The sequence below is a fragment of the Odontesthes bonariensis genome, chromosome 11, assembly GCF_027942865.1.
Source record: "Odontesthes bonariensis isolate fOdoBon6 chromosome 11, fOdoBon6.hap1, whole genome shotgun sequence".
Classification (NCBI taxonomy): Eukaryota; Metazoa; Chordata; class Actinopteri; order Atheriniformes; family Atherinopsidae; genus Odontesthes; species Odontesthes bonariensis.
In genome coordinates this window covers 16,992,391-17,015,366 of record NC_134516.1, presented here as the reverse complement: position 1 = coordinate 17,015,366, position 22,976 = coordinate 16,992,391, and the positions used below count along the sequence as shown (strand labels likewise).

General features: G+C 43.1%; 2 protein-coding genes across 2 annotated transcripts; one reads left to right on the top strand and one right to left on the bottom strand.

Moving 5' to 3' along the window:
• Positions 1-6,267: 6,267 nt before the first annotated feature.
• hemk2 (HemK methyltransferase 2, ETF1 glutamine and histone H4 lysine) lies at positions 6,268-14,854 on the top strand. The gene is made up of 7 exons (XM_075477741.1): positions 6,268-6,584; positions 6,689-6,775; positions 10,262-10,352; positions 10,435-10,518; positions 10,610-10,751; positions 10,836-10,953; positions 11,255-14,854. Exons 1-6 carry the CDS (start codon positions 6,448-6,450, stop codon positions 10,949-10,951), a joined length of 657 nt encoding a protein of 218 aa, XP_075333856.1. The 5' UTR covers positions 6,268-6,447; the 3' UTR covers positions 10,952-10,953; positions 11,255-14,854.
• On the bottom strand, positions 11,045-22,966 carry gart (phosphoribosylglycinamide formyltransferase). Its single transcript, XM_075477737.1, is given in 26 exon segments — positions 11,045-11,433; positions 11,509-11,624; positions 11,708-11,732; positions 11,735-11,851; positions 12,280-12,410; positions 12,529-12,672; positions 12,749-12,952; positions 13,160-13,180; positions 13,183-13,209; positions 13,212-13,310; positions 13,527-13,778; positions 15,051-15,249; positions 15,332-15,441; positions 15,703-15,797; positions 16,140-16,371; positions 16,565-16,733; positions 16,806-16,891; positions 16,993-17,080; positions 17,184-17,309; positions 17,385-17,453; positions 18,250-18,361; positions 18,861-19,035; positions 19,111-19,206; positions 20,329-20,478; positions 22,166-22,271; positions 22,446-22,966. Coding segments are annotated over 24 exon segments (3,021 nt in total). The 5' UTR covers positions 20,474-20,478; positions 22,166-22,271; positions 22,446-22,966; the 3' UTR covers positions 11,045-11,250.
• Between the last annotated feature and the right edge of the window lie 10 nt (positions 22,967-22,976).

Sequence of the window (22,976 nt, the reverse complement as noted above, 5' to 3'; positions counted from 1 at the left end):
AAATATCTTGAACTTCTTCTTTGCTTCTTCCAAAAGTCTGTTTACCCTAAGTGCTCCCCCTGCTGGGCCCCCAGCTACTATTGCTTCTTCTAATCCAAATCCACTGACTGGACTTTACTGCCTCATCTGACAGCTCTTTCACTATTTTCCTCACACTCTGTCCACTTACACCCAGCTCCCTTAACAATGAGACAACAGACTTTGCAACAAAGCCTCTACATCCTACTTCCACTGGACATATTCTAACTTTCCATCCTCGCTGCTCTGCTTCTGCCCTCAACTCCACATACCTAAGCTTTTTCCTTTCAAATGCTTCTGCTACTGATTCCTCCCAAGGAACAGTCAGCTCTATGAAATAGACTCTCATTCTACTCCTAGACCACAAGACTATATCAGGCCTTAGATTTGTAGATGCTATTTCCTGGGGAACAACAAGCTTATTTCCTAAATCTACCTGCATCTCCCAATCATAAGCATCCTCCAAGCTGCCTTGCCTCCTTATCGTCTTATTAACTTTCTCCCCCTCTTGAACAAACTGAATCGCAACTCTCTTCACCTTAGACCCTCCTAAGTTTACCTGCCTTCATTTATCTTCAATACCTGCAGCTAAGCTTTTTAATACTTTAATATTTGCAACAGGCTGTTTGTAATAAAAATCTTAAAGGTAAAAATTTACAACTGGTTTGCGGCTAAATTGTCTGTTATGTGTAGACACAACAGTTCATCCCCTTGAGTGAGGGGCCTTTTTAAGCTTGAATGATTCGTTGACAGGCTTAAAAAATAAAAAAATAAATAAGTTAAAAACAAAACGCATTCCTTTGAAAATGGTTAAGGGAAGAAGCGGCCAATATCACAGGAAAAACTGTAAGAGCTTAAAAAACCCTGGAAAACCGTTGCTCAAGACCACTGTAAAAGATCAGATCACATGTATTGCATGGTATTTTACATTGATACAATATAAATCTAGCATAGGAATAACCATGACACACTCTTTCTAAATAAATGTTTGTGTTAAAGCTCTACTTTGGATTTTGTCAAATGCTTGAGATTTATTTCAGCATTAGCTAATGTTTGTCGTACCAGCCACTTTCCTCCCAGCTTGTAGAAATTCTCCGATTAACAGTGTAAAAGTTCAAATGTGCATTGCCTGAGCAGAGAATAGAACTTGAAATGTTTACCTGCAGATCTGTTTGATGTCACATCATTAGGGCTTATTTTTTTGACACCTCAGATTGGCCTCTGTGGTGTTAGGTGTTACTTTACGGAGTCATGATGTAACAAGTGAGCTTTACTCACTTTCGCTAATGAGACAGTTTACAGGCTTTTTCCCCGTGTTATTCTGTTGGGTGAGAAGCTATAATTTGACCTCGGAGGTATTGCTGTTTGTGTTTATGTCCATAGCTGCATGCGTTTGTTAGCAAAATAGATGTTACATCATGTATTGGCCTTGCTGTAGCATCTGAACAATGCTGATGGGTGAAATAAGTGTCAGGTAGTTATTCCATTTACTTTTCTGAAGTTTTACATATTTAGAATAATTAATGGCCACACTGTTAAATATCTGCAGTCCAGAACTGTCTTTAAATTTCATAATCACCGTCTCAAAATCATGTAACTTTAAACAAGAAACCAGTGGAAATATGAGTAAACTTCCATAGACTTGTAGTAATCGTGGCGTTATTGTTGCATTTCTGCAGGCGTGTGTTTTGTTGTTTGGCTGAATCGGTATTAAAGAGCCAGCCTTTTCCACAGCAGTGGCCCCCTAATCTCTGGCAGCTAAATGGGCTTTTGGAAAGCCAGCCAACCTGCTATGCTACTGCGTTTGTAAACCCCACACTGCTGGCCTCTCCTTCTCGTGATAAATCTCTGTTGGTTGAAAAGTAAAACTAGCCTGCATGTCTTTGGAATATGGAAGGATTGTTGCTTGTGTGATGTTTTATTATTTTTCATATACGAGCCTAACTACTCAGTCTCTGGACCCGTCCTCAACATTCTGATGTGAAATCCTTGTAAAGCATGTGAAAAAAAGTCAACTATTAGGACTTGGTTACATCCTGGTTAACCTACCACTCTTTACTTCCTGTCTCTCTGTGTCACTATCAAATACCAGCTCGGGAAATATAGATTAGTATTTAGGGTTTGAGTGTTCCAATGTATCTTGAATAGAGTTCTCTACTCATACTAAGAATCCACAATCTTCCTGTCATTTGAGTGATCTTATTTCTCCCTAACATTTTGGTTACATTTAGTAACATTTTAGTCATATAAACAAGTTATTTGGTCATTAGAAACCATTGAAGAAAATCCGTTTTCCAGTGGGAGGAGCATTCTCTGGTTTTATTTCATAGGTTTTTGCAGGTTTTTGTCCAACGTTGACATTCTGTCCCAGTGTGAACCCAAACCAAACTGGCCACTTTATTTGGGCCACCTGTGAAATGTAATGCTCTCCTGTAGCTCAGCCTTAGATTCTGCTTCTGCAAACACTTTGTTTTGTTGATAGTATTTAGACTTGATAACTGAGGTCACTAATTATTTCTCTCTCTTTACAAATCTTTACTCTTACTTAAAATTTGAAATTTATCATTTTTAATATGAAAGGATCGAAGTCAACTGCTCGATTTTAGTTATGGAATATTTTTCATATTGTGTCATATGGGAAGTTTCTAGGTGCTATAAGTTGACAATGCATTTGTTTTTCAGATGAAACAATGTAGTTTAAACTGAATTTGAGATTCACTGCATTTTAAACTGAAATATTATTTGATTATGTTATCCAGAGTAATTAAAAACACACATTTCCAACTATTGGATTTTTAGATGATAATTATTGAGAGTTTTGTTCATAATCAAAATTGTGGAAGTTTGTTTTCGTTTATTTTGATGTTTAAAGAGATTACAGATTAAGCTTCTCTGATGTCTGTGTAAACACTCAAACCACCATAGATCTAATTATGGTATCAGACAAAGCAAAAATCTCAAAAAGTGGAGTGATAGACTATGGCCTTAGTGATCATTCAATCATCTACTGTACACGTAAAATCCAAAAACCCAAGGCTTATTGTCACAATACAATCAAAATTAGATCCCTCAAAAATTACAGCAGGGAGGCCTTTTGCAGTCTATTAAGGGATATAGACTGGTCTCCAGTTCTTAATGGTACAAATGTGGATAATGCCTGGTCTCTTTTTAAATCTATGCTAGTTAAAGCCATTGACACTGTGGCCCCAGAGAAAAACATCAGAATTAAAACAAAAACCAAGCCCTGGATGAATGACACAATTTTAAAAGCCATACAGTTAAGAAACCACTTGTTTAGTAAATTTAGGAAAAATAGGGAAGAGCAATTGTTTAATCAGTATAAACATCAAAGGAATGAGGTAAGCCAGATGATCAGGAAAGCAAAGACAGGTTTTTTCACTGACAAAATTTCAGAAAATAGAAATAATCCAAGAAAATTATGGAAGACCTTGAATCTTGTGTGATACAGTAATAAAGTCAAGACAAATTCAAGCAATTTAAACTTGGAAATAGGAGGCACTGTTGTTTCTGATAAATTACTGGTGGCCAATAGTTTAAATGAGTATTTTACAACTATAGCAAACACATTGGTAAACAATGTACAGTCATATTACCAGGAGAGGGGTGTAGTGGCAGAAACTTTTTCTCTGGTTAAGGTCACAAATGAAAAAATTCTGCAAAAGCTTAAAAGTCTGGATCCCAGAAAAGCAACAGGGCTTGATAATATTCCCGCAAGATTTATTCAAGATGCTGCCGAATTAATTTCCCCATGTATAACACATATCACAAACCTGTCTATCGAACAAAGTACTTTTCCAAACGAGTTCAAAAGGGCAAGAGTAATCCCCCTTTATAAAAAAGGTAGCAAAGTTGAACATGGAAACTACCGCCCAGTGTCAATTCTATGTTGTATATCCAAAATTATAGAGAATGTTGTCTATGAACAAATTGATACGTACATTTCTTCACACAACCTTCTCTATGAGTTTTAATCTGGTTTTAGAAAGTCTCATTCTACAGAAACTTGTTTACTCTATTTAACAGATTACATTAGGAAAGAGATTGACGTTGGTAAATACTGTGGCATGGTCATGCTGGACCTTCAAAAAGCCTTTGACACCGTCAATCATCGTATTCTTTTAGCCAAACTTAAGGCCATGGGTTTTAATGAAATGTCTTTAGATTGGATACAGTCCTACTTAGGGGACAGGGATCAGGTAGTAGAGGTAAACGGTCTGCGGTCCAAGCCTCTACCTCTTTCTTGTGGTGTTCCCCAAGGGAGCATCTTAGGACCGTTGTTGTTTTTATTGTATGTCAATGACATGAAAGCAGCCTGTGATTGTGATCTGTTTTTATATGCTGATGATTCAGCCCTGATTGTTTCCCATCATGAAAAAGCTGAGATTGAGAGGATTCTCAGTCTAGAACTCCAAAAAGTCAGAGTTTGGCTAGCCGAAAATAAGCTCTCTTTGCATTTAGGAAAAACTGAATCAATTATGTTTGGATCAAATGTCAAACTAAGAAACTCACCATTGTTGAATGTGAAAGTGGGCGATGCAGTAATTACAGCTAAAGAATCAGTAACATATTTAGGATGTATTCTTGATAACAAATTAAGTGGAGAGGCCATGGCTACAAAGGTCATTTCTAAACTAAACCAGAGAACTAAATTCTTGGCTAGAATCTCTCCTTTAATTGACAGGAAAGCTCTGGAGATTCTGGCAGGGGCTTTGGTTCAAGGTTACTTTGATTATGCGTGCACCTCCTGGTTTACCAATTTGCCTAAATCACTCAAAAAAAAAAGTTACAGACATCTCAAAATAAACTAGTAAGACTGATCCTTAACTTGCACCCTCATACCCACCTTTTATCTTCCCATTTTGAAAGCCTCAACTGGCTAAATGTGGAGGATAGAGTAACATACATAAAATTGACCATGGTACACAGAATTCTAAATAATCTTGGTCCAAAATATTTTAGAGATTATTTCTCCATTGTCATTCTTATATTCAGGAGCAGTGTTATGGAATGGGTTGCCTGCTAATATCAAATGTATTGCATCAACAAGCTGTTTTAAGAATTATGTTTGGATCAAATGTCAAACTAAGAAACTCACCATTGTTGAATGTGAAAGTGGGCGATGCAGTAATTACAGCTAAAGAATCAGTAACATATTTAGGATGTATTCTTGATAACAAATTAAGTGGAGAGGCCATGGCTACAAAGGTCATTTCTAAACTAAACCAGAGAACTAAATTCTTGGCTAGAATCTCTCCTTTAATTGACAGGAAAGCTCTGGAGATTCTGGCAGGGGCTTTGGTTCAAGGTTACTTTGATTATGCGTGCACCTCCTGGTTTACCAATTTGCCTAAATCACTCAAAAAAAAAAGTTACAGACATCTCAAAATAAACTAGTAAGACTGATCCTTAACTTGCACCCTCATACCCACCTTTTATCTTCCCATTTTGAAAGCCTCAACTGGCTAAATGTGGAGGATAGAGTAACATACATAAAATTGACCATGGTACACAGAATTCTAAATAATCTTGGTCCAAAATATTTTAGAGATTATTTCTCCATTGTCATTCTTATATTCAGGAGCAGTGTTATGGAATGGGTTGCCTGCTAATATCAAATGTATTGCATCAACAAGCTGTTTTAAGACAGGAGTTAAAAGATGGCTTGGTAGTAGAGCACTATAGGGCTTTGTGTGTGTGTGTGTGTGTGTGTGTGTGTGTGTGTGTGTTTGAGTGTGCGTGAGAGAGTGTGTAATTTGTTTGTTTATTTTTGGTGTCCCTGTCCATTGTGATACATGTATATTTGGCTTGCTCACATATTCATATACACTGATGGTAACTAGCACATACATGCTGTACATTCACAAGGACCACAATGGAAACAAGCTCCCCAAGCTTTTTTGTGTTATCCTTTTGACATGTTGTACAAGGTTTTCAAGACATATTTATTGACTTATATATTTGTATACCTTTTTAATGCTTTGTACAATGTCAATAAACAAAATCAATCAATCAATCAATGTATTGTTGCAACTATTGTAAAAAAAAAAAAACAGTTCCATTAAGTTTGGCCTATTGTTGGAGAGTTATAGTGTATTATTAAGAATGTAGACCAGGTATTAGTATGGAAGTTAACCACACCTGATTTAGAGGGGAATTTACTGTTTGGAAGCCTGGCGTCGAACAGGAAGGAAGAGGTGAACGTACGTCACCGTGACGTCGATGTAAACGAGGAAGTGGATTGTAAACGTGCGAGCGAACTGCACGCGGTTGTTTTAGAAAAAAATGGCCCAAGCGTTTCTGAAGTAACCCAGTTGAAGGTCCGAGCTCGCTATTAACACAACATAACATTATCTTATTTAACAGTGACAACAAAACCGAGCACGCGCGGCTGGATAGCGAGGCGTGAACATGTCCATGAACTATCCCACACCGGTTTACTCCCACGCTGGACGCGGAGACTTCCAGGATGTGTACGAGCCGGCGGAGGACTCTTTCCTGCTGATTGACGCGCTGGAGAAAGACGCAGGGATGCTGCAGCAGATGAGGTTTGATCTATTTTTTTTCTCCCTTTTCTAATTCCCAAATCATTTTTAAATCTGGCTGTGATGATGTCATCCTGTAAATTTGTGATCGACCTCACTGCTTCCAGCCCGCATGTGTGCTTGGAGGTGGGCAGTGGCTCTGGAGTTGTGTCTGCATTTCTGGCATCAGTGGTCGGACCTTCAGCTCTCTACCTGTAAGTTAATTAGCACTGTTATTAATTCCCAGTAGTAAATATACTTGTACATGTATGTACTTAGATTAGAGGGTATTTTCCAAAGCCATCGGAGGGGTTGCTCACAGATGTAGTAATGTAATGTTATTCATGTATAATACTGTTATCTGAAAGAGAGGAACGAAGTATAATATGTATAACATTACGTTCCCTTTCTGTCGATTCACTTGGTATAACACATATAGTTTGGGACATATACACGGCCCCTCAAAGCAGCCATCGAACCTGGGTCAAGATCAGCACCGTAATGCGGTTCACACCCAGCAGAAAGAACGGAGTGAGCCACCAAAGGGGCTGTCACATCCAAGCGGTAGAACCGAACAAAAGTGTGCGGCGACAACCAACTAGCAGCAGTGCAGACATCCCTAACAGAGACTCCTCTAAACACGGCCCGTTATGCTGCCACGCCCCTGGTTGAATGAGCTCTGACACCCCGAGGTGTAGGGAGACCCCCTGCTGCTGTGAGCTCGAGAAATGGCTTCCACAGTCCAATTAGACAGTCTCTGCCTACACCGAGCTTTGCCCCTGGCTGGATTGGCAAAGCATACAAACAGCTGATGCATATAAACGCACATTCTGTGTGCGGTCAATGTAAGCATGCAACAAACGCACTGGGCGCAGGGAATATAACCTCCTCAGATTCAAAAGGAGGGGGGTAAAAACTTAATAGCTCGATCACAATGGAGCTGTAGTCAGCTGGAATAACCTTTGGTAAGTGAGCTGTGTTTAAGCGCAAGTTCCCATTAGAGCCATCTGATGCAAACTGAGTGCAAGCGGGATGCACAGAGAGTTTACGGAGGTTTGCAGAGGTCAGAGCAAGAAGTAGAGCACTGAAAAGGAACAGCTTTGCTGTCCTGACACCACTGCTCAAAGGCCTGCCATTTATAGGCATATTGACCTCTAGTGGTCAAATATTTCCCCCTCTGCTTGAGAGAGGAGATCCTGGCAGACAGGGGGCTGCATTATTTGGGCATACCATAACTTTGCTGGCCACCAAAATCAGGGCCAGACCACGTCTGCACACCCTTTCCAGAACTGAGAGTATCATCTCCATGGGTGGAAATGCGCACAGCAACATGCTGGGTCATGGGTGAGCGAGGGCATCCATTTCCAGAGGTGCTCTCCAATCTGTTATGGAAAAGCATAGTGGGCAGTGAGTGTTGGACACGGTGGTAAAGAGGTCCAGTGCAGCCCTGCCAAATCGGTCCCATATCTGAGCAACCACCGAAGGGTGAAGCCTCCATTCTCTTACCCCCTCTGGAGAGCAGGTCTGAATACGAACAGAATACTTTTGCTTTGCTCGTTTTAGCTTCGTGCTCATGGTGAGACATTAAGCTCGTCACCAGAATGAAAACCCCTACATCAGCACTCGGCGGGCAGGCACCCTAACCAGTAGGTAGCAGTGAGTAACGCCAACAAGATGTTAAGCTAATTCCAAGTTGGCTGTAGCCTTCTGGGAGAACAAGGCTAACAAGCAGCAGCTAGAGTCCGAGATCACGGAGGTGTTCTTAGCGAGGTGAAGAGCGTAAGAACTGAGCAACTACTGTACATATGTGTTGTACCGAGTGAATCGACTGAAAGGGAACTGCAGGTTTTTTACTATATTTAGCAGAATTTTTGAGGCAGTAATTAAGCTCAAAGTACAGCTAATCCTCAGTACTACGCTACCAGTGCTCTCATAACCATTTTGAATCCCAGGCTTAATGGCCACGTATAAATGAGCTGTAGTACATTTTCCACTAAGTAATGACATTTGCAACAATTTCAAATTATTTTGCTAATTTTAGTTGTTTTTTTTTGCGACAAAACTGACGATGAATTATATAATTTTTTTAAAACTACACCAGGCTACATTCAGTGGGTCTACATGATGAGATTAATTCGATTATAGCTATAGTTGGGTTATGCTCCTTATTTGGGCAAGGGTAATTATCCTTGGATATATGGCGGTGAATGAATCGAATCATAGGCACAAAGCGTGTCATACTCCGATACGATAGGTGGCGCTGTACCCATTTCAACTATTGCTAATAGAGCCACTTCCTGTTGACCTCTTCACCACCAACAACAACAAACTCAGGCATTCAAAAAAATGGCGAACAAAGAGCAAGATGAAGCTACTTCCCTCTACATTTAGTTTGTGATGAGCTGCTTATTGCACAAACGCGCCGCACAACTCCATCGCGCTGTTTGTTTCTTTCCGACGGCGGCGACAGCAACGACAGTAATATCGTCTGCTTTGACTTCTGGTTCACGACCCCGGGAAAAAATCTCGAGCATGCGCAAAACGCAAAGTCTAATTCACCACGTGCTTCACCGTCTACAAGCTCGTTTAGTATGACTTTCAACCGAGTTATCTCGGGGTCTTTATTGGATTGTTAGTAACCCGATCCGGTCCAATTTCTTGTCAGATTAAGGAGTCTACATGAACTTAATAACTCAGTCTTATTGTAATTTAGCCCTTAAAGGGATAGTTCGCCTCTTTTGACATGAAGCTGTATGACATCCCATATTAGCAATATCATTTATGAACATTGACTTACCCTCTGCCGTGTCCTGTGAGCCGAGTTCCAGCCGAGTTTTGGCGTTGACGAAGGTAGTCCGGCTAGTTGGCTGGAGCTTAAAACATAAAGCGTCTTGCTTCTCAAAACAATATGCGTTCAAAAGAGTAATACATTTGCGTCACAAAATCGTTCTCCAGGAAAAGTCAGACCTCACAATCGCTTGGCGCTATTTTTGCCTCCCTTGATATCAATGCTTACAGCCACCTGCCGACAGCCGCACCTGTTACGGTGTTTACTGCTCGGTCTGCACTTCGGTCTGCACGGTCTACACAGCCCGCAGTGATATGAAGGTAGAGAGAAATAGCGCCAAGCGATTGTGAAGTCTGACTTTTTCTGGATGAACGATTTTGTGATGCAAATGTATTACTCTTTTGAATGCATATTGTTTTGAGAAGCAAAACGCTTTATTTTTTAAGCCCCAGCCAACTAGCCGGACTACCTTCATCAACACCAAAACTCGGCTGGAACTCGGCTCACAGGACGCAGCGGGGGGTAAGTCAATGTTCATAAATGATCTTGCTAATATGGGATGTCATACAGCTTCATGTCAAAAGAGGCGAACTATTCCTTTAATCTGATTTTTACAGTGCAATGTAACCCCACTGTCTTCACCCTGTCAATGGAAACATTTATTACAAACTTTAAAAGTGATAAGTATTTGTTTATAAGGACCTATATAACATTAAAGTATATCCCCATTTGTCTTCCACATTACAGTTCTTACATTTTTTTCATCTAAAAATCATTCAACTCTGATATCAAGCTGATCATCACTCAAGATAAATAAAATATCTGAACGGCTGTTGTTCGCTGCCGATTTCATGGCAGCTTTTTTTTTTTTATAATTTTTTGTTCTGAGTGTCTGCCAACGCTTCTCTCGCAGCTGCACCGATGTGAATCCTGCAGCAGCTCAATGCACGGCGCAGACGGCTTCCTGTAACAGTGTGTCACTGCAGCCCGTCATCACAGACCTGGTAAGGCTACAAACCTCACATTTTATTTGGAGAATTTTGACTCTCGGTATGGATCTCAGGGCCAGTTTCTCTATTCCTGAAGGCGGCGTGTCTTCTGCCCCAGCTATGTGGGAAGGTGGACGTCCTCCTCTTCAACCCGCCCTATGTGGTCACGCCTTCAGAAGAGGTGACTTGGCTAAACTAGCTGCATAAAGTTCAAATTTGAGCTATTCGACTCCTTTTTTTCTCAGTGTTTTTTTTCCCCCTTTTCCTTTCAGGTTGCCGGCGCAGGTATAGAAGCCGCCTGGGCTGGTGGGGAGCGAGGCAGAGAGGTGACGGACCGGTTTCTGCCAACGGTTGCACAGTTGCTGTCCACCAAAGGCGTGTTTTACCTCATTACTATTGCCGAGAACGATCCAGGTTTGTTAACTTGTCTTTTCATTCATCCCCACTGAAGCAAATTACCAATATAAGAAGTTTTAATGATTTATTTTTTTTCTTCAGAGGACATCATCCGGATATTAGGCCAACGTGGCCTGAAGGGAGAGTCGTGCTTGTCCACAAGAGCACGAAATGAAAGATTGTCTGTCCTGCGCTTCAACAGGAGCCAACCAACATGAAAGTAGGTGGTCTTGTGTGTACGTTTGAGTAGTTACATGTGTCTGAAGTACTTCGCTCCACGTCAGAAGAAGAGTACAGAATAACTCACCACATTTAGTTTCTACAAGTTTAATGTTGGCAGCTACACAGACAAAAAGTACAACTGTGGCTCAACTTGAAGCTATCCAGTGCAAATGTAACAGTTGGAATGTAGTTAGTTTGTAGAAAATGAGCTTGACTGCTAAATCTGCTTTGCTAGTGTCTCAGGTTTCAAGTAACACATGTAAACTGCAGGCAATGCTGATTAATGTGAACTCTGTCAGTTCCAGATGATGCGTCCATCCTCTCCCAGTCTCAGGGCACCGCTGGCAACCAGCTCCAGAGCAGCAGGGAAGGCTCTATGTTCAGCCTCTCTGATCCTGTCCGACAGACTCTCCTCCGTGTCGCCGCCTAGCACGGGCACCGCCTCCTGCACGACGATGGCGCCTGCATCTACTTCTTCCTGAAAGCGAGACGGGGACAGTAAGAACCAAACTCTTACCAATGAACCTCCTGCTCCCCTGAAACTGCAACTTACAGCTACAAAGTGGACTGTGCAGCCGGCCACTCGCACACCAGCCTGCAGAGCCTGCTTCTGTGCATTCACTCCCTTGAATGACGGCAGCAGAGACGGATGGATGTTCAGTAGTCTACCTGTAACAGACACGTTTTCACAATGTCACAAACCTCGCATGGGCACGAACAGTGGCAATGTGGATCAAACAGCATTTTCAGACCGTTCCATTTCTTGACTAAAGTTCCTTTGTGAGGATCCTCATGAAGCCCGCCAGACAGACCAGCTCCACTCCAAATTCTTCAAGCACACGATCAATGGTGCCGTCAAATTCAGCACGGCTCCCGTACAGTTTATGGTCCACCACCCTCGTTGAGGGAAAGCAGAAAAGCATATTTAAAGACACACCGTTGGTCCTTTAGAATTGCTGTGTAGTGAAACTAAGTGTTGGTGCTGTTGCACCAGCTCACTCTTAACTGCTAAGGAGAAAATTCTGTTACTAAAGTTTAGCAGCTTATAAAAATCTTAACTTGAGAAAAAAAAAATTCTTGTTTAACATGCTGTTAATTTAGCTGAACCCCAACTAATATGATTCAAGCCTTGTGGAGATAGTATAATTTCAGGCTGCTCAGTGAAAACACTCAGGACCATTACATGCAAATAGTTAAATTTGGAATAAGTAACCCAAAACAGATGATTCGGTGGCAAATTGGAGACATCTCTAGGCCATAAGGCTCATGTCTTATTGGTCATGGTTCCTCTTTTTACGGGCTTCGAAAACAAAATGTAACTTACTCGTGTCTGGATTCCAGCCAGTGATGCTCTCTTCAGGCCCTGAACTCCAGGTCTGTTGGAGATGACCACCACGATCTCAGCTGAGCTGGTCGGATGCTTGGCCTGCTCTATGAGGGCCTGCAGGTTCGTGCCTGAGGTGCAGAGAGCAAATAAACCCACTTTTAAAGCATCAAGTTTGGGAAATGTATTTTCTTTCTTGCAGAGTTAGATGAGAAGATCAGGGTCACTAATATTCATTCTGAGACAGACCTGTGCCAGAGATGAGAACTCCAACTCTGGTCCTCTTGTGTGGGATTACACTGCTGCCATGGCAACTACCATTCTGTTCAACCCCAGCTGCTCCAGCCTGCTGCACGCTTTGTTTGAGATTGCGGACCACCACAGATTCTGCTCCTGCATAAAAACAAAAGAAAAAAAAATTGTTGCTTTTTATCTGAAGCTGTGCCGTTACAAAGCAGAAGTGCCTCACCTGGCTGTTTGTGAGCCAGTGAGCCCACAATCCAGGCCTCATCGTGGGCTTGAATCTGCCGCAGGACTCTCTGAGCATCCCCGGGGGCGACCACCAGCACCGCCCCCAGGCCGCAGTTGAAGGTACAGGCCATCTCCTCCTCGCTCAGACCCCCTTCTTTGTGGAGCCAGGAAAACACTGAAGGAACGCTCCACTGCGAGGCATCTGAGTCATGCATAAACACCGAGTGTAATTATTCATGAGAAAGCGCTGTGGGGCCCGTGTTACACTTGCAAAGGAAATCTTCATTACTCTCAAAATGCAGCTACATCCAGAGGTGAATCCCCTTTTACACATTGTTGACGTTGATCTCTTTCTATGCTGAAGTTGCAAATAAAATGCAAATGAAGCATCTGGCTTCTTTGACTTCACCTAAATCCACAGCCAGCTCGGCGGCAGCACCCGGGGGATGTTCTCCAGAAGCCCCCGCCTGTGATGTGAGCGTAGGCTTTGACAGCTCCGCTGCGAAGGATGGGCAGAAGCAGGCGGCTGTAGATCTTTGTAGGAGTCAGCAGAACCTCCCCTGGAAGCAAAATTAAGAGTAAAAATGTACCTTAGCTGGCTGGTTATTATAATGAATGTTCAATCCAATGCAATAAAGAATGAAAGAAAATGCCTTCCACCGTTAATGTTTATGAATTGCTTATTTGGCATTCTTCCAATGAAAAATGATTCTAGTTTCTAGCAGGGTCCTTTAGTGTCAGGAACTCCAGTTAAAAGTATTTGCAACACCACTCACCGACAGTCTGTCCCGGCCTGCCAAAAGGAGCTGGGGAGCTGTAGCTGAGGTTGGTCCTCTCCAGGACTTTTCGAACCAGGCTGAAGCCGTTGCTGTGAACCCCAGAGGACGACACGCCGAGCAGCAGGTCCCCCTCCGTGATCTCCTGCAGTCGGGGCAGCAGGGCCCCTCGCTCGACTGCTCCGACGCAAAACCCGGCCAGATCGTACTCGCCTGGTGCATAGACGCCGGGCATTTCTGCCGTCTCACCACCTGTACACGGACAAATACGGACCGTGTTAAGCCGAGCTTCCAGTAGTAACTTATCCGTCTTTATGGAAATCAAAATATGACTCATTGTCCTTCACACTGCCAAATTATTTCTTGTGATCATAAGAGAGCCAACACCAACCTGGCTACGTAATGACAGATCTACCAATTCAAATGTTTCTGATTCTGTAGATAGATTTAAGGATTTATCATCTTCATTTCCTGTATGCCCATGGTGGAATACTTGGGAGCAGTTCTCCAAACTTCTGGTCAACTCCATGTTGACCCGTTCCACATTCAGCTCTGTACTGGAAAATGATTTACCCAGATCGGGTATATTAAGAAGCCTGGGAAGCACAGCATTGGATTAAATCATAAGAACGCTTCTTAGCTTGGAAGTTTTAGAACATACAAAAAAAGCTGCATGTGGGGCTTGAACTATATACTATTACCTACTAAAATACAACACTATAATCTAGCTAATAGAGAATAATAACCCCCTGTTTTGATTTCAGTTGCGCTGTTGGACCCCATCCCAACTTTAAACATGTTTTACATCTATTCAACTCCTCTGTACTAACAACTAATTGAACATTTGCAGAGTAATGGTCTGGAGAGTTTCTAAATTTAAAAAGGTACACCACAGTACTGACACCGCATTAATGTGAGTTACAATGAGCTCTGACAATAGTCTTGTGTCTGTTCTGGACTCGTTACCTTAGGGATAAAGGGTCAAGTTATTGATTTAACAGATTCTGATTGGTTCATGCACATACCAAAGGTGGTTATAGTATTCTACAAGGTTCTGGACTGGAACCGGCTCCTATTCTGATCTATACACCTTCTCGTTTCTGACCTACACTTCCTCATGTTGACGTCACCCAACTGCATTGATCTATGAAACCTGCGGAAACCAATCAGTTACTCAAGCTATACATTGTTCATTTGGGTGGCCTCAGTTGCTATTGTGAGGATCCATTGAGTACCATTTTCTTCTTCTTTCCTTTAATTCATAAATTAAACAACTTTATTGCCTTCTTTCACCTGCAGAATATTCCTGAAATAAAGAGCATCCCATATCAGTCCAACACTGAACAACTGGTTCATGTATTCGTCTCATTTAGCTCATTAGGCAAGGCAAGGCAATTTTATTTATTTATTTTGGTTCTTGCTTTATTTCTACGTTTCCTTTTGCTTCTATAAAGTACTTCTATCTGCATTTGTTTCAAAAGTGCGACACTAATAAAGTCGAGGTGGTTTAAAAGCTCCTCTCACCCAGTAGAGCACAGCCGGCCATCTCGCAGGCCTTGGCGATGCCGCCAACCACCGAAGTGGCCACATCCACGTCCAGGCTCCCGCAGGAGAAGTAGTCGAGGAAAAAGAGCGGCTCGGCACCCTGAGCCAGCACGTCATTCACACACATGGCTACCAGGTCCTGGCCAAGACCGCCGTGCTGCCCGCACGCCTGAGCAACCTGATGGATCATAAACACACAAGCAAATTAATAATGGAAAACAGAGTTAAACACGGGGGGCATTAAAGCTGGGATGACGCACCTTGAGCTTGGTCCCGACTCCATCTGTCCCAGATACCAGGATTGGGTCGACAAACCCTGCTGCTTTTAAATCAAACAGCCCAGCAAAGCCTCCAAGTTCTGCATTACACCCTGATGGGGGGGGGGGGGAAGAGAGAGAGAGAGGAGTGAAACCCTTTCAGTACCCTTTCTAACCCTCATTCCTTCTTTCCAGTTTAAATGTTTGCATCACAGCTGCTGGAGTTATCAAAACCAGCAGATTTACACACATTACTGACACTGCCATCAAACGAGATGATATTCTTATACCCGACACACAACCGAAGCAGCTAATCATTTAGATTTCCTTTGAAGTATTTGTTGCTTAGTTTTTGGAGATGAGAATAAAGTTACCAGAGCGGGAAGTAGCCTTGGCCAGAGGCTTGATCATGTCCACCAGCTTGTTACCAGCAGCGATGTCCACTCCGCTTTCCTTATAGGTCAGACCTCTGTTAACAGACACAGCGAGAGAGTTTTCACTGAACTGATGAGCTGTGGTTTTTATTCCCAGTGATGTCCCGCCTGTCTACATCTAAAAGTCATGTGAAAAGTGTCAAAATCAGAAGGAAGTTTCTGGTTTTGTAAACCACACAAATATATTAGATTAACTTCAATCAAATAACTGTCAACACATGCAAATTATGACCAATGATCATCACCTCTGAATGAAAAACGGACGCAGATATAACCAAACCAAAGTTTATTAGTCACGTTCAACATGGTGAGCTCTATATGAGTGTTTTAGCGTTCCAGCAGCTGTGTGTATTTCTTTTAGCGTCACTCACACACACCTTTGCTGGCTGAGGTGGGCGATGGCCCGGTGACCGATGTCACGCCGGTACACGGCGCCTGGGAAACCAACAGCTGCCACGCCCTGATTGGCTGCCTGCAGGGCCTTTTCCAGGGACGACCGGACCGCTGTGACCGTCAGAACCCGCCCGCCGCTAGAGACCACGCCCCCTTCCTTCAGGGCGGTTCCGGCATGGAACACCTGCAGCCCCATGTCCTGGACCAGGGACAAGCCTGAGGGGGGAGGCAGGGTGTCAGTCTCAGGTTGTGTTTTTTCTCTCAGCTAAGAAGGCTGAGCAGTAAAGTCATGTGTACAAAATTAAAGCACTTTAATTCTCAAAAGAATTATAAAGAAAAATTGGCTGGAATCTCCTACGTTTAATCAAACATTTGATCAATGAAACGGTGACGACAAAACTAACTCTACCTGTGATGTCGACTCCTTTCTTGTAAGAGCCGGGGTAGCCGGCGCTGGCCATGACCACAGTGACTGCAGAGCTGTCCTGGAGCCACACGGGGGCGCTGGAGGCCAGCTTGCCATTCATGGTGTTCAGAACCACCTCATACAGGTCGCTCTGCAGCAGTGGCAGCAGCACCTGAAAAAGCAAAGAACAACCTTTATTTTACAGAAAGCCGCTCCAGTGGCAGACGGCAGTCAGAAAACTCACCTGACATTCAGGGTCTCCAAAGCGACAGTTGAACTCGAGAACCTTCGGGCCCTGCTTCGTCAACATCAGCCCCGCATACAGCACACCTGGAAAACAGAGCACGGACGGAGGTGAAAAACCTAAAATGCACATTCTGAGGCTGTTTTTTTCCCCCCACAAACGCTGCATGGGAAGAAACAGCACTTGCCCACATAAGGGCTTCCCTCCTCCCTCATCCCGTCCACAGTCTTCTGCAGGACGGTCTCTCTGATCTGCTGCAGCAGCTCCTGGCTCACCTGCTCGGGATCAAGAAACAGATGGGGCCTTTACAGATCAAAGAAAAAAACAAACAAACAAAGAACCCAACTCTGCTCATGAAATCCATCGGCCTAGCCCTACCTGAGGGGTGGGGCAGTAGGCTCCCATGCCCCCGGTGTTTGGCCCCAGGTCCCCATCCCGCAGCCGTTTGTGATCCTGCGCTGGAGGCATCGGTGAAACCGAGGCACCGTCACTGAAGCACAGACACTAACACCCAGGACAGGATTTGGTTTAGCTGAAAATGAGACCTGAAGGTGAAGCTGGTGTGACAGCAGTACTCACCGACACTTCCTCTCCCTCGAGGAGCTCCTCCACCACCACCGTCTCCCCTGCAGACCCAAAGGCTCGGTCCTTCAACACACAAACACAGCACACTGTCCAAAAATGTAGACAAGAACCGAACCTATGAGGCTCCAACTTCAGTTATTACTCCGACCGGTCTTTTTCTCTGAAGGTGGCCACATTAAATATGGGTGTTCACAACAGAATTACACAGGTTAAACTTTCTTTTAGATTACAATAAACAGAATGTTCTTCAGATTTTCCTCAAATTTGACATGCAAGAGCGAGACTTTTTACGCTTCTCGTCATATTTTCAGTTTGCTTGTCTAAATTTTGTGGTAGTAAGTCAAACTTCTAAATCTTTTGACAGCATCTAATTATCTTGAATCGGAGGAGACTTTTGTCCCCATTAATGGGCTTTAAAAATTTACAGAACTACTGCTGGTTTTTGCTGCAATACCTTTAAAATTATTTTTAAAAGGCATCCGATATATAACAGCCTTTTCCTCTAGGCTCAAGTATTGGCCATGCAAAGAAGCATTAAATGACTAATAAAGCCCAAATTTATGAAAGCACTCATGAAGTCTGAGAATAAAACTTCTTTCTTCATTTTAAAGGATAGTTCTGTCTCTTTCTACCAACTCCAGGGCCTGGTCTCATTGGTCGGAGGCTGATGCTGGGATTCAGTTTTAATGTAAAAGTACCTTTTAAGGGCCCAGAAAATTTTCTTTGGTTGATCATTAGTTTACAGCTTTACACTAGCAAAGAGAGGAGAAAAAAACCCCAACAGCATTTCTTTAAAATTGCTATTAAATGGTTGGAAGTCCCCTTAAGGACTGTTCAGTCAGCTGCGGTCGTTTCCTACCTTCATGATGTCCATCACAGCCCGACAGGCCTCCTCCCGATCCTGCGCCACAATCACTCCCTTGCCTGCTGCCAGACCGCTGGCCTTCACTACCAGAGCTGGGAAGTCGGCCCTGGAAACCCAAAATAAGAAACACATTTTTTTATTTTTTTTCAAACAGAAAAACACATCTGGAACAGATGCTGATACAGAGCCTAACATGTTTGTTTATGGACTGCTGAACATTAGCGATGCACATTGTTGTTTAGGAATGGGTTTGGGATCCATATGGATTAAGGCTGTCAACTTCTGGCAGCTGTTCTGCTCAGAATGGTTCATACGAGCACAGAAATGACTTTCAGGGAATACAAGGGATTGCTGCTTTGTCAGGAAAATATGCAACTTCGCTTGTGCTCGATCACCGACTTCTTTGCGGGGAGAGCCAGTCATTACATTTTAGATCATTAACTCGTGAAACCATCTGAGGAACAAAAACTTCTGCGAAGATTACATTTGCTGTCATGGTGCCATGTGTTTAAAGGCTCTGAAAGCACAAGGTTCCCGCTGACAAAAAGTGTTATTGTTCCACAAGACTTCTGATGCAGTTCAATCCTCCAAAAACACAAACTGACGTGCGGATGTAGTCGCAGGCCTCCTGCGGGTCGGTGAAGGAGCCGTAACGAGCCGTGGGGATGCCGTGACGCTCCATGAAGGCCTTGGAGAAGCTCTTGCTGGCCTCCAACTGAGCCGCTTTGGCTGAGGGACCAAAACACGGCACTCCTGCGGCCGTCAGGTCGTCCACCATACCTGGAGGAGACATTACAGGTGTCGGCAAAATGAAATAAAGCCCGACTGTAGGAGACAGAAAAATAAGTCACAAACCTGCTGCCAGCGGCACCTCGGGTCCGACCACAACCAGCCCCACATGGTGGTCCTTACAGAACTGAGCCAAGATGGCGTGGTTACTCACTGACACCTCTGCAGGCAGAGAAGAGAATCAGAGGGTCACCTCTCAGCTGCCCGACGCCTTTTTCACCCCGGCATATTCAATCAACACATAAATCAGCCCATCGCCTTAGATGAGTTATAACTCGAAAGAGTCAAATGAAGGATTATATGCAAGATTGAACCATCTTCAGGACGTGGCACGGGTTCAAAGCAACATCAAACTGAGTGAGGCACGCTTTTAGAAAGAGGAGCTTTTAGGCTGCTGATTCTCCATCTTGTCCTCTGAAATGTGGGATTGTGGTGACACAGAAGGGTCTGAAATACATTTTTTTCTTTTTTTTTTAATCTAATGATCAGAAGGGTCTTTGTAAAAATAAACAAAACCATTAAATCCCTGTAATTTTTACAAGTCCAAAGCTGTCATTGTTAGAACCAGATTATTCTTTACAGCGACATGTTTTATAAGTTCACAAAGACTCATGTTCTGGGTGTTAAATAAAGAATGTTGTACCGTCACAAATCACAGCTTCAGCGTGCTTTATACATAAATGACCAACAATTATAGGACAAATCCCTGTTGGTTTCTTTTTCGTTTGGCTATTGGACAAGTTAAACCTGCTCTATAAACTCCTGGTAGAGGTGCATGTATAGTCTTTGTGAGGCAGGACAACATCAACACACACACACACACACACACACACACACACACGCTGGTCATTAATTCTTCAAACCATCCCCTGCTCTGTTCAGACACAGGCTCAGACATTTTCCTGTCTCCGCACTCTGGATCAGGCGGGCTAAAGTCTGGTCACTGAAGTGGAAATTTGGGCACATACAGACTACGACTATGAAATTTCAAGGCTGCTGCACGTGTTTGACAACAGCTTGTTAGTTGCATTTTGCTCAAATGTTTCCATCATGACTGTCAACCTCCAAACAGCATAGTTTGACAGAAAAAAAACAAACATTTAAACAGCAAATACCAAAGAAAGTAACTGGTTCTAACCAAAAATATGAATTCTTCTAATGAAGTAAAGTAAGTTTCTAACTGTTGGTTTATCTCGAGCACAAAGAATATCGTATGACCGATATACTTTATACACTGTACAAAGTAAAGAAGACAGAAATTCTCTATATTTAGTTCATATTTACCAGAGTTGCAGATCTTTCCGCAACTGGCCGTGCCGGCGTTACCCGGAGCCACGAGGACCTGCTGAATCTGCGGTGACTGGGCCAGTTTCCAGGCCAGCACGTGCTCCCGTCCACCGCCGCCAACCACCAGCACCCGCTCTGCCATGGCACCTGAGGGAGAACAGAGGAACTCTCGTCACGCAGGTTTTCCACCAAACAATCTGCGCTCCTCACCCTCCTTTATATATTTGTGAGGTCGCCATTTATTGGATGTGAAGCCTGACCTATAGCCAAAGGCGTTTGCCGAGCTGTGCAGAGGCGTTGACCTTTTCTCAGGCCGGGGGTCTTATAGTATGTTCTAATGTCACACCGACATGGAGCCAATCAGCCATAACAAAAACACAAGTCAACGATTACGCAGCGCGGTCACCAGGCGAGGCTAAATCACCAACAAACCGAAGACAGGGAGCTCATTTGCATAGAAAAACAAAGCCATTATCGGGTTGATATACAGTAAATGACTCGCCGCGGCCTTTGCCTGCAGTCTCGTGTTGGGCTTTTCATACACTGAACGCACCGACTGGATCCCTCTCCAACTCTAAAGCAAACCAATGTTCCGTTAAGCCACTATTTCCTTCATTGTTTGCTCATTTAATGGCTCCAGTATGCCGATTTCAGAGCTACAAAGAGCCATCCCTCATAGTCCGATGTTGGCTGCAACAAAATGCATGCTTATGATTTAATCGTTTGAGGTACAGAACTGTGTAAAAAAAAAATCTTGAGCTGCTCGTCATTTATTCATAAATTGCCAAGAAGTGGGAAATGGGACTCATGCCCAAACATAAACTGATGCAATTCAAAACGAGGTCTCTACTAAGTTGCTGCATGTGGACATGACACTGGCTCATCTTTTACTACAGGGGGAGGCATTTTTATGCATAAGTGAGTCAAAGGTCAGTCTGAAGTGGCCTCAACAAAACATTCATCTGAAAATAGTCAGGTAAAAGGATTGGACTGAAAATGAGGGAGGGGGAACTATTGCTCAAGACCACCTAAAAATGTTCCCAGAAAGTCTGGCTCCTTGGAAGCAAAATGTAAAGAAACGAGGGGTGACTCGAGTCCTTTTTCACATCACTGTATCCGAGTAGATCTCACACTTATTAACCAACTGAGTTTATTAAATACCGGACAAGTGTTGTTCCATCAAATGCAAATCAACTTGATGAAAAACTATCCGTCTTGTGAAACTCATTTGGATCAATGTCCTCACAACACCGAGATAAAAACCAGAATGCTTTGACTTGTTTGGGGGCTTTTCTGTCATCTCCAATCACTCCAGTCAATTCTATCTCAAAGTTTACTTGTGCAAAGCGAGTGTAGCCCTTAAAAGCTTCTACTTTTAGTCTGTTGGATGGCCAAACATTTAACAGAGAGGCTCCAAATACTTCTGTCCCCTCCACAAGTCAAATAAACTGAGGTCAGAGTTCAAAGACTCATATCTGCACAGATCTGAAACCCATTACTTAAAACTCAGAGGGTTGTGCAGCTACATGTAGTATTAGCCCATCTTTGCAGATACCTTGTAAAATAAAAGTGGTCAGTGGGATAAGATACAATACAAAGGGGTGAGTGTTGGACGGTGGGTGCAGTGCACATGTTCAACAATTAACCAAATCACAGGATTTGATTGAAATCACTCTTCTCATGTGACTCACATGTCAGAGACCATGCGCTCTGGAAAGGCTTCTATTCCTTGCTATAACTGTTATCATCTTACTTTAAAGTGATTTTTTTTTTAGTAACCACAGCGCATAGAACTAAATTCACGTAAACACCCCGCTCGCATTTTCACACTTACCCGTCTGTGCTCTTTAGTGTTTACGCGTGAAGCCGGATATAGCCGGAGCCTCGCTCGGGACAGCAGCTCGACGTGTAGCCTCTTGCCCGACTGACCGTCCGCGAGGCTGCAAGTATGTTATCACACAACACACCAATTACACACACCACGTGGATCTAATATGACTCAATGATGCACGCAGATGCTACAAGTTGACGGCTGCTACCCAAAGTTAGCACAAAAAAAGTGCAACACATGACAAAAACAGAACGCAAGTCGCCGGGGTGTTTTTGTTTGTTACCTTATCTGCGAGGCAAACTGATTTAGGGTAATTTTCTTCGATTCGCCAACTTCCTCGGGACGGGGGGAGTGGCTGCCCTGTGCATCATGGGAAGTGTAGTCGGTTAGCCACGCCGGGCAGCTAGCAGCTGCTTTCAAGCCAACTGCAATAATAATTTTAATTCATTCAGTACAAATAAAATGCTCTTAACTTATTTACAAGAATTTAAGAAATTGGTTGAACTTCAGCCAGTTGGCGGCCTCAGTTTTGTATCTACTTTCTGGAAGTATTTTTTCAAAGAGGCACAGTCCTTTTCTTGTTTGGCTAACACAGACTGGCTAATAAGTACTTAAGAATAAAAAAAAAGGCAGACATTTGTCAAAAAGGAACTTTTTATTTGTTTCTTCCTTTAATTTCTACTTTACCGAGTATTCATTGAGAATAGAAATATCTTTGTCAAGTTTAGTCACAAACAGCGCAAATCAAACTACAAAAACATTTCTAACTCAACAAAATGTATAAAACCCTTCCACTATTCAGACCAAATGCTTC

What these genes read in the sequence shown, in the direction of transcription:
- hemk2 (XM_075477741.1), top strand. Translation starts at nt 6,448, where the DNA reads ATGTCCATGAACTATCCCACACCGGTTTACTCCCACGCTGGACGCGGA. An exon ending in GGGATGCTGCAGCAGATGAG is followed by an intron (nt 6,585 to 6,688) that starts GTTTGATCTATT and finishes CACTGCTTCCAG; the next exon opens with CCCGCATGTGTGCTTGGAGG. An exon ending in TGGTCACGCCTTCAGAAGAG is followed by an intron (nt 10,519 to 10,609) that starts GTGACTTGGCTA and finishes TTTTCCTTTCAG; the next exon opens with GTTGCCGGCGCAGGTATAGA.